This window comes from Patella vulgata, chromosome 6 (genome assembly GCF_932274485.2).
Source record: "Patella vulgata chromosome 6, xgPatVulg1.2, whole genome shotgun sequence".
NCBI lineage: Eukaryota > Metazoa > Mollusca > Gastropoda > Patellidae > Patella > Patella vulgata.
In genome coordinates, this window is record NC_065884.2 from 61,142,469 (window position 1) to 61,160,252 (window position 17,784).

Here is a 17,784-nt window from a genome sequence, read left to right on the forward strand (position 1 = left end):
AATTTTCATATACAACAATAATTTTCAATAATATGTCCTCCAAAGTTTTCAATTTACCCGAACAAGTAGGCCTACCAAGATAGGTAATTACTTCATCATATGCCGACATAAATGATTTCTTACACTGGTCCTTTGCTATTGTCTGGTGAGCTCTCTCTCTCTATGTCCTCGTTTGACGCTTTGCAGCTGTATAACATTTCAGGCGACAACGCTCTCAGCACGTGCGACAATGGCATGTCGCTTACGCTCTTTTCGACGTTTAGTCTGTCACTCAGGAACGTTTTGAGGCTTTCGAAGATCTCCGTTTTCAGAGCGGCGTTTTGCTTCTGTTGTGCAAGATCATTTTCGACGTTCCAAAGTAAAAGTTTGGTGCTAAGACCACCTAAAGATAAATTATAAATGTTCCTATCATTAATTAGAACAGGTTTCGCTTTAGTTTTTATATTTTACGCCGACATTTATTACTTTAAATCTTCCTAGTGCTAAAACGGAAAATGTGACCTTTTGACCTCTGGGGTCACAAAGAACAAAGGTGAATTTAGCAAGTTTACATTTTTATTGAAAGTGTGATTACTTTCGATCATTCTCAGCTTATTTTCATGATACAAGCACAAGAATGACCGCGCGTTCACTTTCAGTGCAAATGAACCCATTTGACCTTTGACCACGAATATCTCGAAAACGCCCCAACGGCGGACTGATTACCACTCGGCATCGTATTCTACGCAAAATTTTACTCTAGAAAAGTTGGGTCTGGTTTTGTGCCTATTTGATGCCCCCCCCCCCGCGCTGAGCCTCCAGACTATTTGTATTGTTTCTGAATATCCCCTACTTTTTATGAAGAGCAATATTTGATACTAGTTGAGCATCAGAAAAACATGATTATTTCACTGGGTATGGGACGCAAATACCCAAAGGTGTCGGACAAACACTAAAGCAACTGCGTCTCCTTCACTGGGCACCTTCATTGTATGTCTACCTGTGGAATAACATGTACATTATTTGTATCTGTTAAATTTGTGAGGTTTATATATTAGATTAATATTATTATTTACTCATGGACGCATGAGCGGCCCCTTTTGCTGACCGCGGAGCCCGGATAGGGGGGGTCCGGGGGCTCTCCCCCATTAAATTTTGAAAAATGGAATCCCAAATATGCGATTTGGTGGCATATCTGATTATAATCTCTGTCAAATAATATATCTCATCAATCGATTAATTTAGGCCAAAACCCCAACCTGCAAGTAATTTACAACCATCAACCTGTGAAAATATCATGTCGTCATATTATCATTGTATCGTCAAGACCAGAAACATCAAATTATGCTGAGGCCTTAAAATTGATTTTTTTTTTGAGTTACGAACTATCGGCAGACGTTTCTGGCGACAACGTCGGGTGAATCCGATGAAATTTTCGGATGAAATTCGGAATCCCCTTCGCAGGATTCCGAATTCCGGCCCACACCCAGCACACTCGGCCCAGAAAGTCTATTATACCAGCCCATTCCATACCCCAGTGATGGCGTGGCGGCCCGTTAAAGTCACCGGCCACATACGACATGATCATCATCGGTCCATGGCCGGTCCAATACCCCCCCCCCGCCATATAATGTTCAGCAGAAAAGTTTTTTTTAGACGAATTGGACAAAACTTATTTTTTTCATTTTTTGTCCGACCGGCCCTTCGCCCGATCGCCCGATGGCCCAATCCGCCCCTGCATGGGCGGGGAGAGATAACGTCTTACCTCAAACAAATTGCAAAAGACACCAGGAAGTTTCGTAGAGCGATATCTCGTCTCACATGTCACTGATGAAACAATATGCCCGAAACACATGTTACAGACACCTTTTATTTAAAGGTAAATCGCTAATATTTGGGACTTACAAATTGACACAAATGGGTCGGAAATAATGTAATATGAATGTAAATAAACTGATTCGGTATTTCGCCGAACATAACTGCTTTGAAATTAGAGTAAAAACGGAAACGATTGAACGTAAATCAATTTATATACATTCATATTACATTATTATATGCTTTGCGATCCATTTATGTCAATTTTTAGGTCCCAAATATTAGCGATTTAGCTCCTTTAAATTACACTGATTTTAAGCTACACTGATTTTAAATGTTTTATCTAGTCAATTTAAAGAAATTTCTATTTTCGAAAAATTGATGATACAATTAATGATTGATGACCCAATCCGGAATGGCTCCAGACCAAAAAATAATGGAATTTCAGGCATTTATTTTGACGGCTAGAAGGCAATAAGGTTTTATCTCCCAAATTACTATATAATTTAAATTTTAATTTTTCACTTTACCCGTCTGCACAAAAAATCTGATTTTTAAAAGCGTATGCAAGTTAAATATATTTAATAGCGCTTTTATCTGGTCTATCATTCATTTCATTTTCTTATGAATTGGACTATATTATTATAACAATAATGTGCGCTTTTTGTTTTATAATAATAATAATAGTTTGTTCAGCTATACTTTTCGTTTAAAAAATGTATGTTTTATCTCTTTTTCGCGGAATTCTATGAGATATCCATCTACATCCCTGTCATTGGCAGCCAACATAAACACAACAGTATGATAGGACATAAAATAGAAAGTGAGTAGGTACAAATACTTGGGAGCCAAGATGGCGTCTTTGTGCACATGACGTCATATTTTCATGACGTCATATGAAATTTCTGGCTTCACAGTTGTCGCAACTTTATCTATATACGGCTTTGATACAAACTATAGATTTATCATCCTTTTTGCCACATTCGAAACACGCGTAGGTCTAATTTGCAAACGCTATCCTATAGTTATAATTAATAAAAAAAAGTAAACAAATAATAGTGAATAGATTCCATTTAAAACACAGCATTATCATTCAATTTTTGCCATATTCGAAACACGTGTAGGTCTAATTTGTAAACATGAAAAAGTAAACAAATAACAGCGAATATGTAAGAAAGGCCTTTGTCCTAATTTTTCTAGCTGTTTAAATTATAGAAGTTATTTGTATTGTTATTATATCTCGAGCTTAATTTCTGTTTCAGCAACTAATTACTGTAAACACAACAGGGGCCCACTTCCACTCGTGGAAAAGTCTACTTTTGATTTCTAATATATAGTCTGTATCAAAGTTGTACACATACGCTAACGCCCTTTGGTGTAATAATGTTGATAATTCATTATATTTTTCTGGACATTTTCATTTCAAGATTTTAACTTCAAGACTTTTTGAAACGTAGAAAATATTTCCATAAGATTTCAAATTCCAGATTTTTTTAGATACTTTCAGAAACCAATGAATTGATTTCTTTGTCGTGTAAAATTAAGAAATTATTTTTTAACTTTAATATTTAATGATATATAAAAGTTACCGATAAAACGCCGAAAATGAAACATAAAGTCAATTTTTTGTTTAAAATGTTGATTTTGTGCATGAAATGTTGACATAAGAATGTAGAAACAAGAATTATTAGTTTAGAATGTTGCGTTCGTGTGTAAAATGTTCAAACTGGAATGCAGAAACGAGAATCATGAATATTGTCTCATTTGGTCTTCCAATAGTTTCTCAGACAACGGGATTATCCCCATATCGTTTACTTTTCGGACGCGAGATGCTCCTACCGTTTGATACAAGTTTGATTCCAAAGGACACAATAGGCCAGAATAATAAAGCGTATTTAAAGGAATTAATTGAAAAGTTAAAAATTTCAAAAGCAATTGCTAATGACAACATAAAAATCTCCCAGCAACGCAATAAAGTAAATCATGATAAAAAGGCTAAAATACCCGAATACCAAATAAACGATAGGGTTTTGTTAACAAATGTTAAGAAAGTAAAAGGTCTTTCGCCTAAATTACAAGCAAAGTATATCGGTCCTTACTATATAACAGACATTGGTCCAAATTACACATACAGAATAAGATCATGTTCAGATGATAAGGATTATGGCTCCTATGTAAACGCAAGTCGTTTAAAGCTATTTCTGAACAAAACGGACAACAATCCGGATAACTATCAATCGCCTGAACAAGACAGTGATGAGGAGAGTGTCAAAACGTCACTACAAGACGCCCAAATTAAAGATAATGATGATGTGTCTGATGACGACAGTGTATATGATCAACCTACACAAATTGATCCCTGTCAGGCAAAAACAATTGATGTGAAAAAAATTATTCGTGCAAGATTTCGAAAACACAAAAAGGAGTATCGAGTAAAGATCAAAGGTCAACGAGAATCCATGTGGATATCTGCAGAATCCATAGACCCCGATCTTGTTCAAGACTTCCACACCAGACGAACTCTATCAGGCAAGAGGCGCAGGAAACCACGCAACAAATTCTTTGTGTAATTTTTTTGGTTCTTGACGTCTTTTCACAAGTGCTAATTTTTTTTATATTTTTTTTCCCTAGGATCTCATTCGTCTTGGATTTTCACTCTTTGTGTACTCCTTCTCGTGCTCCCGATTTGTTCTAAAGAAGTAATTCATCGGATCAACTATGGAATAATTTTCAAACCAACATTGCCTGTGGAAACTGTAACCTTCGGTGTTAATAATTGGATACATACATTTGAGTTCTCCTTGCCAAGTGTTCCTCACAAATCCGAGGATGTTAGATGTAGCAAGGGCAACTCAACCTGTGTATTCTTTCAGCAAATCCTGCATGATATTAACAACATCAAAAAACGCACATCTACCATCTTGAACAATACCAATATCCACATCAAAAAGCTGGTTCCCGAACTAAAAATGCAACAAACTCGAAAATCCAGAAGATCTATTTTAGGATTCGTGGGAGAAATATCCAAAACTTTGTTCGGAACTGCAACAGAAAGTGATGTCGAGCTATTGGCAAAGCATATAAATGCTTTGGCAAATCAAAACAGGATAATAACAAACGAATTGAGTCAACACGCAAATCATTTTTCATCTTTTATGTCTACTGTTAACACACGATTCGATAATGCCGTTAACGGCATCAGACAGAACCACGAGGCCATTTTATTTGCCACAAAGAATATTGAAAAAACATATAAAAGCCTCGAAGAAAGCTTCTTGGCAATGTCTCACCTGTTAACAGACCAGATGCAACAATCGGCATTCATTGAATCCCATTTAGATGAACTGAAATTTGGTGTCAACAGCTTGATTCAACAGAAATTATCCCCACTAATCATTTCACCACAGCAACTACAGCACACTCTGCATAAGATTCAGGCACTGTTAACTAGTAAATACCCTAATTTTCATGTTATTCAAACTAATGTGCAATATTATTATTCAAGTTCCAAATTCTTTATTTCTCGTAAGCGTAACAATAATTATGTATCATTATCGGTACCTATTATCAGTAGTTCCAACCAATTAAATTTATACGAAATTATTTCGTTGCCTATTCCCTTTAACTCCACGTCGCCACACGCTACACAATTACTCGATCTTTCGAGCTATTTAGCTCTATCACATGATCACCAACATTATGCGAAATTTAATTTTGACCAGATTAAGTCTTGCAATGGCGATGCACATCTCTATTGCAATAATAGGTTAGCCCTATCAGCAAGCACGGTGCCTTCTTGTGAAATTGCTTTATTTTTAGACAATAAGCAGATGATAAAGGATTTGTGCAACTTTAGATTTAGGGTAAATGCTGTGCCAAGTTCTATTATTGAGTTATCACCTACTTCTGTAATTGTCTACAATACGCCGCTTTTAACTTTGAATTGTAAAACAAATCAGAAAATATTACAAGGATGTCAATTTTGCATAATTTCATTACCATGTCAATGCTCCTTGTCTACCCAAGAATTTTATTTGGCCGAAAATCTTGATACATGTTCCCAAAATTCATCACACGTAACCAAGCTGCATCCCGTAAACCTTGGTCTTTTGCAACACTTCTTTTCTAACAAAGAACTTCTAGCTATTGCAGGAGATACCACATTTCCTGCTCCCATTAACATAACTAACCTTCCTAAGTTTCGTCTTTATAACCATCATATTTCCACTATCATAGCTAACGATAACAGTGAACACCTGAGTTTGAGACGCATGGTTAAAAGCGCGAAGCATGATGAAACAATATTCAAATCCCTGTCAGAATCCATGCTTGACAGTCACATTGAAATGCAAACATCCTTTATGGATACGAAATCAATCCTTACCCTCGTTTCCCTTACCTTGTCAATTATAACAACACTTGGGTGTATGTATTTATTTTGTAAACTTCGTACAATTACAGCTGCGCTGTTGTTGGCCAAGAAGGTACAGTCCGCATCGTTGACTGATTCCAAATTACCATCATTTTATTATCACGCAAATAATAACATGGTAGAAAATAGTAAGGACGATAATGGTCCATTGGATCATTTTGGCATTCTCACTATTCTTATATGTATTATGGTTATAGCTATTGTCGTGTATTTGATTTTAAAACGTCGTAGAAGTAATACACTTTTAATGCTTGAGCTGACTACATGTTCTATATGCATTGCTCTTCCTATAATTAACCTTCCACTATGTCCCGCTCACTATGATATCATTCACCCTTCTACTCTCGATAAACTTTCTGTCACTTATAACCCTCTACCTTGTCTTAATATTAACTGGCCAAACTTTCAGGCCATTAACAAACTAACGGCTAACTCGCATCCTATACCAAATAGCTTCCGCATTTCCTTCTATCACGCCTTTAAATTGCGATCATTTTTGAAAAAACGATATACAGCGTATTTGTTTATCGCCCACCACGGCTATTTACTTCCCATTGTAAATAATCCCTCGTATAAAAACATTTAAGCGACCTTCATGTGTGAGAATTATAGTACTTTACCCACTATTTTGCATGTATTGTATATAAATGTATTTCTTCTTTTATTCTTATCGTGTATATATGTATGTATGTTTAATATTTAACTTTTGAGGACAAAAGCCAAAACGACATGGAGGAATATTATACCAGTCCAAAATTACGTCATTTTAATTCACATATATTCCTATTAAAATTCTGTTTTAACAGGGTTAGAGATTAAGAATATTATGAGCTTTTCTCGTAATTAAACCCATTGTTAAACCTTAATTTTATAACTTGACAGAGTTACCTTAAGTGATTACGACAGACAGTTAATCGGCAGGGTAATTGAGTGAAGTCTCTGAGGCAGAACTATTGCTAGATTAAAACAATAGGCTGGCTAATCCAATTAAGGCTGGCAGGTTAATTGGGATTGAGCAGTGACACTTAAATTAATCTGTATGCTGACCAATCGTAGGCCCATATACATTCCATGTCATGGAAACCTCAACTGTATTCTGGGACACACGAATTAGGTATATAAGTTCATGTTGCCTCTGAGGTTCTCATAATATACTTTACCAACGATTAAAACAACTGTCTTCTTGTCATTTAAGGTAAGCCAAAGTTAATGTAATATTTCTACTTGTCCTCTATTGTGAAAATTGAACTTGTTCGTATATATAATTATTCGCCTTTAGTTATCAAGTTTTATATATTAATTATTACGTTTTCGTTCAAATGTTGCGATAAGTATGCACGTTTTTATTTATTCTACAAAAGCAATTAAATCGATATCATCGATGCCGTAGAGTAATCCATAAACGCCTTTGCTTATAAGCTGTGTTGCAAGTAATAGTCAATTACGGTATAGTAATAATTAATAGTGTCGATATTCCATTCATTATTATCGACTCGAACATATATGACGTAATATATGAAGACATTTAAATCGTGCACATGTAAATAGTGCCTCTTCACATGCCGTAGACTGGAATAGCAAGTCTGCTTCTACAGCGCTTGATATCCGTGTCTACGTATAAGCGAGTATCCCAAATATTTGTTTAAACCCCCAATTTATAATTACTTCTTGTTTATCTAGTTTATATATTTGTTCTATTGCTCTTTTGTTACTTGTACTTATAATTACGTTATAGATAATATACTTTACCAACGATTAAAACAACTGTCTTCTTGTCATTTAAGTTAATTAAGAAACCACAGGAAACCCCCAAAATCAGACTTGCACACTATTACATTTGTACAAGAGTATTCTGCTCGTCTCAATGGATGTTTTGGTTCAATAAAAATCTGATCTTATCTATCATCTATTCCAATCGCATTTTGACAAGTATGCGTCCAAAGTGTAGCAATAATACATTCTACAGTAGATATCGTTTGTGTGATATATTTCATAATCTACTGCTTTACATGAATTTGATTGGTCAGTTGAAAAGGAACTACTTTTTTTATTTTCAAAGAACAGTTCATTTCTTATTAAAAGTAACTTTTTTTAATATTAAAAATGAACTATTGTTATTCAATTGACCTTGATGGAAACACTGGGTCAATACAAAGGACTTTGCAATGGTTGAATTGCTGTCAAAAAATGATGTATCTATACGCCATAATGTTCAGTAAAAGTTAAATCTACAGCAAAGAATTATTTTTATCTATTTGTGCATGTAAGAAGGGATTGGGTGATAAATAAAATCTCCTACTCGTCTTTTTTTTATATCAAAAAATATCAACACTCGTTGATAAAGTAAAAAAAAAAAACTCGGCAGAGCCTCGTTTTTTGTTACTTTATCAACTTGTGTTGATATTTTGTGATATCAAAAAAGACTGGTAGGAGATTCTCTATTTATCACCCAATAATACATTCTACAGTAGATATCGCTTGTGTGATATATTTCATAATCTACTGCGATATCTCCTTAGGAGATTTGATTGGTCAGTTGAAAAGAAACTACTTTTTTTATTTTCAAAGAACAGTTCATTTCTTATTAAAAGTAACTATTTTTTTTAACTAAAAATGAACTATTGTTATTTAAAGATATATTATGTGAGATTCGATAACGAGTTGGTAGTTCGCACTAAAAAAGTTAAAAACTAGATAATGTAAAGGCAATTTTCTGAAAATTTCAGTCAAATTGGTCCACTATGAACCGAGAAATAAGCTATCTAAAGTTCCGCATAGCCTCGGTCATCATTACTAAAGTCGGTAGGACAAAAATCATAGTCTCGATTATCCATTTAATCGTTAAATCGAGGAGGAAAGTTATGCAGCAAATCAGATCATAATCCAACAATTATCGCAGGCTAGCGTTGACATTGAAAGTTGATTATGGTCTGGATACGTTAATTAATGTCTGATTTAGTTTATATAACATTTCAGGCCTAAAGAAAGACCTACAATAGGCAGATTTAGCTCTTGCATAATGTATGTTTAATTGACCTTGATGGAAACACTGGGTCAATATAAAGGACGTTGCAATGGTTAAATTGCTGTCAAAAATGATGTATCACTACGCGGTAATGTAATCAGGTTCAGTAAAAGTGAAAAAAGAAATATATCTATTTATTTGTGCATGTAAGAAGAGTTTGTGTGATAAATACAATCTCCTATTCGTCTTTTTTGATAACAAAAAAGACTCGTAGGAGATTCTCTATTTGTACTTATTAAAAACAAAAAAAAACCAAACAAAAAAAAACCCCAGTGAATTTATCATTATTTTTTAATGGATCGAGTTTTATATTGTTATTTGTTATATCTCTTTTCAATACTAAAATATTAAAACATTTGTTAGCTATGTAAATTCATGAAATCAAAATTTCTAAAAAGATTTGGAATACTCAGATTCTGTAACGAATGTATTTTTTTTCTCAAAAAAACACTATTTATGGATAACAATTACTATGGTTTATTTCACTGCGACGTTTCAACAACATTTCACATATCTTTAACATACATATAGCACAAATAAATAAAATGAAAAGAATATGGTGCTATATTCCTGGCAAAATGACGACATGCGCAATTAATGCGTGATTGTAATCCTGCTCCTATAGACGAAATGGTGCCTTTACACATCGAGCAGGATTCAAATCAGATATATTATTAATAACAGGATTCCAGGCAACGAAACAACCCATGAGCATTTGTTTGATTTCAAGTTTTTTTGGATGCTAACATGTATTATACATACCAGTTAATATCAGATTATCAGAAAACTTTGAATACCAGACGGCTTCTTCTTCTCATCACCCGAAGCACTGTATGAAATCGAACGATAACTTTGGTCTCTATTAAAGTGTCCAGAAGATTCTTCGACGTTAAACACTGCGTTAAAAGTCAACTGGTGGTACTCTCCGAAACCACTGACCAGAAGTGGCCCAAAATTTGACAACATTGAGATATTATTGTTATCATTAGCTCTAATCCTAACCCGTGCCCTAACCTTATTTACATCGAGTGACCTATGACGAAATCTGCAATAGCTTTTAGCCCCAACCATCATATTATGTAAGTTTCATATACATCGGTTGATAATTGCAGTCTGCAGTCGTGCCACATTTTTTAAAAGCGCTGACCGGAAGCGACCTAAATGTTGCCTACTCGCATGAGATATCGTCGTCATCTTCTGTAAGTTTCATTTGCAATCGCAAATAAGGGGTAGAGGTGATGACTTTATTATAATCTATGCATGTAAAACTATAATAAAGAAACGTTTGTATTTGTTGTTCCTGTTAATCATACTATTAAAGATGCAGTATATTCAATCACCACGTGAAGCCGTCATTAATGTGGCATATCAGAGTGGCATTTAAATAAAATAAAACCAAGTACGAACAATCCAAACCATAAGACAGAATTCGAAGTCCTAAAAAACGTTATAGGCAAAATAGTGTATTAAAGCAAAATAGTGTAATCAGCAAATGGACTGCTCCCCGTGTACAAAATACACGACAAACAGTGGTAACAGGTGTCCGGAAGAGTAAGCTTACCCTGCCTGGCGCCACACCCGCCATAGCTGCATCCAAACTATTAGGCGAAATGTCGTTAAAATAGCGTGATTGGCCAATGAACTATCGGTATGCAAAATGCACGCGATGAACTAACCAGTTAAGGAATTACAAATACAACCAGAGACAATACTAGACGATTAAGGGCTGTTCCAAATATGTAGTAAGAAACGATGCTTGGGTAAGACGCTGGCTCGCTAGCCTGGAGGTCGGGTGTTCGATCCCTGCATTGGCCGAGAAAGTTCACACAGATTTTCCGGCGTGGTTCCTCCTTGTCAGTGATGCAGGATGGAGGGCCTGACAAGGACAGCTGTCTAGTCATTTGGATGAGACGAAAAACCGAGGTCCTGTGTACACATTGGCGTGCACGTAAAAGATCCCTTGACAGTTGGAATTCGAAATAAGAGTAGGCCGTAGTGCCACTGTCCGGGCAAAATTTCCCTCATAGCACACTGTATGGCGTATGCCCGTCTTCATTAGCCCAGTTCGGAGCAGAACAATAGGACGTTAAATCCCATTTCATTTCATTTCAGTTGTCCGCTCTCCACGTCTGACAGGTACTACAAAATTTAGCTAGCACATCATTATATTTTCCCCTGTCTTCCTTTACTTCGAATACAAAACTAAGGAAAATATTTCCAGCTTCGTTTTTCCTTGGCGTAAATCAAAAAACTAACCTGGACGTCGCCTTCTTCTCTGTAATTTTGTAGCTAATCTGAACCTTGAAAATCTTTGTTTCCACTCTGATCACTCATTAAGTTAGTCAAAATGAAAATTCTCTGGGGTTAAAACTTTTTCTATCTTCTGTGTTCTTTATGTCATGACTGTTGTGTCACAATTCACTGTCGCATCATCCCCGAGACCCTAACCAGCTTTACACTTAGGCCTATTACTATATAACTACAACTTCTCTGACACCATATCAGGTTCTAATCGACCACATTGACTTAACTATTTTATTCTCAAACATGCATCATGGACAACTTTATAGTTTACTTCTGTTATGTGTTCATACTTTACTTTCTCAACAGTCCATTGCCAGCGGATAAATTTATTTGAAAATAACCTACTCAAAATACAAAAGAAAATATTTACACGACGGACACGGTTATTAAATAACCAATGCAATGTTTATTAGAATAATGTCGATGTACGTCTTTCTATCAATCTGAAACGATTTTAGTATAATTAATCTCCCCTGCGAAATTATGTACACAATTATAAGTACATTGTTTAAAAGTAGAATTATATAAAGAGTCTGATAATTATTATATAAATTTTTATACGCCCACATTTTCATGTGGACGTATATTGTCGTCGCCCCTGTCCGTCCGGACGTCCGTATGTCTGGACGTCCGTCCGTTCGTCCGTCCACAATTGTTTGTGGACTCTCTACAGGTCACAATTCTTATCCGATTTTGACGATTATGGCCCCTGATTGTACGAAAAATCACGTTTTTAGCTTGTGGACCCTATAGAGGTCACAATTTTTATCCGATTTTGTTAAAAAATCGAAATGTAAGTTTATAACCCAAAGATCTCGGTTCCTTTCGATAGTCGCGCATATCGGACCGTAACTTCCTGAATTATGACCCCTGTTTGTACGAAAAATCGCGTTTTTAGCTTGTGGAACCTATAGAGGTCATAATTTTTATCAGATTTTAAAAACCGTATTATTATATCACCGTTACACTCTAAGGACGGCTGAGATCGAATTTCGTGAAAATTGGCCCAAAATTGACAGACAAAATGGCCGCCGTTCGTTCTCAAATAGCGTAAAAATATGGTATACCAAGGTTGTGGACCCTATAGAGGTCACAACTTTTATCCGATTTTGTTGAAACTTGAAATGTAAGTTCATAACCCAAAGATCTCGGATCCTTTCGATATTCGCGCATATCGGACCGTAACTTCCTGAATTATGGCCCCTGATTGTACGAAAAAATGGCGTTTTTAGCTTGTGGACCCTATAGAGGTCATAATTTTTATCCGATTTAAAAAACCGTATTATTATATTACCGTTATACCCTAAGGACGGCTGAGTTCAAATTTTGTGAAAATCGGCCCCAAAATTGACAGACAAAATGGCCGCCGTTCGTTCTCAAATAGTGTAAAAATATGGTATATCATTGTTCTGGACCCTACAGAGGTCACAATTTTTATCCAATTTTGTTGAAACTTGAAATGTAAGTTTATAACGCAAAGATCTCAGTCCCTTTCGATATTTGCGCATATCGGACCGTAACTTCCTGAATTATGGCCCCTGATTGTACGAAAAATCGCGTTTTTAGCTTGTCATAATTTTTATCCGATTTAAAAAAACGTATTATTATATCACTGTTACCCCCTACGGATGGCTGAGTTCGAATTTCGTGAAAATCGGCCCAAAATTGACACACAAAATGGCCGCCCTTCGTTCTCAAATAGCGTAAAAATATGGTATATCAAGGCTGTGGACCCTATAGAGGTCACAATTTTAATCCGATTTTGTTGAAACTTGAAATGTAAGTTTATAACACAAAGATCTCGGTTCCTTTCGATATTTGCGCATATCGAATTTAATTTCCTGAATTATTCCCCTTGATTGTAGGAAAAATCACTTTCTTTTTACTTTGTTCTCTATCCATCTCTCGAAAATGTGGGCGTATCCTGCCTGGCAGCCGCTGGTTACATTAGAAGGAATCGTATACTGCAGTTACTGTTTTATCGCTTTGTTTCGTTTCGTAGCCAGCCCACCACAATTTTTATCCGATTTAAAAAACTGTTTTTTTAGTATATCACCGTTACACTCTAATGATAGTTTAGTTCTAATTTTATGAAGATAGGACCAAAAAACTGCCGGACAAAGTGGCCGCCCATTGTACGCAAATAGTGTAAAATATGGTATATCAAGGTTGTGGACACTCTAGAGGTCACAATTTTCATCCGATTTTGATGAAACTTGGAATACATGTTTATATCACAAAGATCTTGGTTCCTTCCGATATTCGCGCATATCGGATCGTCACTTCCTGAACTATGGCCCCTGATTTTAAGAAATTTCGCGCTTTTAACTTGTGGTCCCTCTAGAGGTCACAATTTTTATCCAATTTCGAAAAACGTTTTAGTATATCATCGTCACACCCCAATGGTGGTGGAGTTCGAATTTTGTAAAAATCGGACCAAGACTGTCGGACAAAATGGCCGCCCCTTGTGTACGCAAATAGTGTAAACATCTTGTATATCAAGGTTGTGGACCTCCTAGAGGACACAATTTTGATCCGATTTTGATGAAACTTGAAATGCATGTTTATAACCCAAAGATTAGGTTTCTGTCGATATTCGCGCATATCGGATCCTAACTTCCTGAATTATGGCCCTTGATTGTACGAAAAATCGCATTTTGAACTTGTGGTACCTATAAATGTCACAATTGTTTTTATCCAATTTAAAAAAAAAACGTGTGAATATATCACAGTTATACACTTGTGATAGTTGAGTTCGAATTTCGTGAAAATCAGATAAAACCTGACGGACATAATGGCAAAGAGTGTAAAAATATGGTATATAAGGTTATGGACCCCTCTAGAGACCACAGTTTTTATCCGAATTGGATGAAACTTTAAATATATGTTTTTATCATGAAGATCTTGGTTCCTTTTGATAATCACACATATCCGAACGTAACTTCCTGGATTATCGCCCCTGATTGGTCGACAAATCGCAATTTTAGCTTATGGATTCTCTAGAGGTCACAATTTTTTTTCCGATTTTAAAAACCGTTAAGATATATCAATATTCCACCATAATGAAGGTTGAATTGGAATTTCGTGAAAATCGAAATGAAAGTCCCTGAAACGCAAATTTACGTCTAAGTATGTAACACAAAGGTTATGGGCCCTCTATACTAATTGTTTTTAAATTAATAAACTTTTTCTGTATCTTTTAGATGAAGCTGAAGCATGCTATTGTCATTATTCCCGTTTTGGTGATAATCATATTTATTTCTGCCTTAACCAATCAGTTAAGAAGCAACAGGGTCGTACGAAGGATGATGAAGACTGTCGGACTTATCCAAACATTGCCAGAAAACAACAAATCGTGTGAACAGATACATGTGATATGCACCATGCCTCTACTTACCAGTAACGACATCAAAACGACAAGCTATTCCAGGTACAAACCAGAAAATATACAAGCAAGAATGTCAGAATTTATGACAGGGTTACAGAGGACTCTCGACCACCAATGTGTCTATCGTGTTCATTTTCTATACAATCAGTCTGCAGTAGTAGAGTATGTTAAACTCAACCTCGAAAGTAATCTGCACAAACTAGTGTTTCATCTCGTTCCCAATCCACAAACACAAACCGCATATTTTGATTTTGCTTATGATAATCTGCAAGGTGAAATAGCAATGTACACACCTTCTGATGTCTATCCAGGAGAAGGGTTTGAATTAATAAAAAAAGATGTTATGGTGAAAAATAAGTTAATGTATATTTTAACCAGACATGGCAAAAAAGAGAAATATTGTGACATGCGTAAAGAATTATCGTCTAACAGCTGTGATGAGAAGCGTTATATGGGCTCCCATGATACCTATATTTTCGTGCCGATTGGAAAATTTCCAGCAGAAGTTAAAAAAGAGTTATCAGTATTTGCCATTCATTATGGAGTTGAAAATATGTCGATCTGGGCCTTCAGAACTTTAGGACATTATAAAGTGACTAACCCTTGCAAAGTTCTTAAAGTGTATCATTTACATTGTACGGGACTACGTGATGCTAGACGAAAGCGTCTTAATACTAGTAAAAATACGGGCATGGCTATTCCTACAGATCACTTAGATTAAACTGGCCTGAAGATTGCTTTTGTGTTTAGCCAAGTCTGAACAGAACGGGCTGGACGATTTACTCAATACTAACTAAATACTACCAAATACCACCACATACTAACACAATATTGTGAAAAACTAACAGAATGCTTCAATTATTTATTTAAAAAAAGAATTGAGTTAAGTCCTGGAAAACTTGCTAAAATGAACTACAGTGTCTCGTAAATTCGAAAAGTTTGTATTCCTATTTAAAAAAAACCGGTTTATACCCTCAAAGAAGAAGGGTCGCGCTTAAAGTAGCTAAGTCCGTAACTCAATATCATCCAAAATCTTCGACATTGAAAACACGATTTGTTTTTGCAATTTAAATCAGCATTAGTGTTGTGATCTTACCTGGAAAAGATGGGCTTCTGATATCCAATATTTAAGACAAAATAAACATTTTACCATTTGGTACACGAATCGTGTACCATCGTGTACCATAATGCGTTTCAGCGCCATTTGTAACAAGGTGCTCAAAGAATGAGGCTAGGCATATTCCACAAGTCATGTCAAACGGTGATATCATATTCTTATTTGGAAAGCATGCGCAATAAATAATATCGGTGTTGACTGGAATAACCAGACGCTAGAAACTGACTTGCGGTTGAGACTTCTGGCGTATATCGCCGAACATAACTGATGACAATTCACAGTAAAACGGACACGATTGAATGTAAAACAGTTTATATAAATTCATATTACATTATTATATGTGTTGAGACTCATTTTTGCGAATTTCTAGGTCCAAAATATTAGCGATTTAGCTCCTTTAAGAAGCGAATGTTATTTTTTGTTTTATGTCTTATTCCAAATGACGTTTATATCGTGTGTGCTGTTATTTTATTGTGTGTGCCATCATTTAATCTATGTGAAGCCAGTGCACCACCTGTGAGCAGGGCCGTATTTAGGATTTTAAAAGTGGGGGTGCAGCAGAGTAGTGGGGCGCCATAGCCTCCACGTATGTGATATAAGATAGTTTCGATCAGGGCAAACGAACCCATTGGCGTGTGGGCGCCCTTAAAACCGACCGACTGATCATTGCCTTAAGAGCATCACTGTTTGATCATAATAAAGTGTATTATTTTATAATTGAAAGATTGTCAAATATCTTTTTTGGGGAGGGGAGGGGGATGGGTCAATTTCTCGGGGCGCCTTATTTTTTTGGGGGTGCAATGTATCCCCTGCACCCCCGCTAAATACGGCCCTGCCTGTGAGGATTGTGTTAGTAAGTTATTTACTTTGGTAAATATCTCGTGGGTAGTATAGGAATGTGACAAAGTTCTCTATAACTTTCATCAAATTGAACGATCAATTGGGTACATAGAACTTATTAACCCCAGCTGATTTGTGATAATATACTATTCAAAAAAAGTAGGGGATATTTGATTTTTAAGTGTTATTAAAGTCACCTAATGAAACTGACGAAGAAACAAATGACAAAATGAAATGAAGTTCACATTCATCGATTTATTCCAAATGATCGTTAGACTAAGTAAGGCACAGACTGACCATTATAAGGGTAAAATGATACCCGGGGTCAAACAGCAAAGTTACCACAGCATCACAACCAAGTCAGTAACGGGTAAATCCTCCTCTGTTTGCCAAACAAGCATTGATCCGACGTGGCATACTCCTAATGAGACGTCTAAGGTCATTTTGGTCCAGATTGTCCCATTCCTGTTGCAACGCAGAAGCAAGTTCTTGGACATTGGCAGGACGTTGTTGACGTTGACGTAACCTCTGTCCAAGCATGTCCCAGACATGCTCGATGGGGGAGAGGTCGGGACTCAGTGCTGGCCAAGGTAATGTGGTGATGTTCTGTTGTTGGAGGTAACCTGTAACGATCCTGGCCCTGTGACATCTTGTGTTGTCATCCTGGAAGATGAAACGGCGGCCATGACGTCGTGCGAACGGCACAACATGGACTGCCAAGATGTTGTCCCGGTAGTACTGGCCTGTAACACGCCCTGCAACAACATGTAAAGCCGTTCTTCCAGCAACAGTAATGCCTCCCCACACCATAACAGAACCACCCCCAAATCGATCATGTTTGATGACGTTAACGTCTTGGAAGCCCTCGTTTCGACGACGCCACA

At 36.2% G+C, this 17,784-nt stretch overlaps 1 protein-coding gene across 1 annotated transcript in view; it reads left to right on the plus strand.

Annotated features, from left to right (window-relative positions):
* The window catches only part of LOC126824621 (uncharacterized), a 37,445-nt gene extending 20,666 nt beyond the window's left edge, over positions 1-16,779 (plus strand). Inside the window, exon 2 of the mRNA XM_050553887.2 lies at positions 14,759-16,779. Within this exon, the coding sequence (XP_050409844.1) occupies positions 14,759-15,664 (906 nt within the window). The 3' untranslated portion in view covers positions 15,665-16,779. The remainder of the gene's footprint in view (positions 1-14,758) is intronic.
* Positions 16,780-17,784: the final 1,005 nt, after the last annotated feature.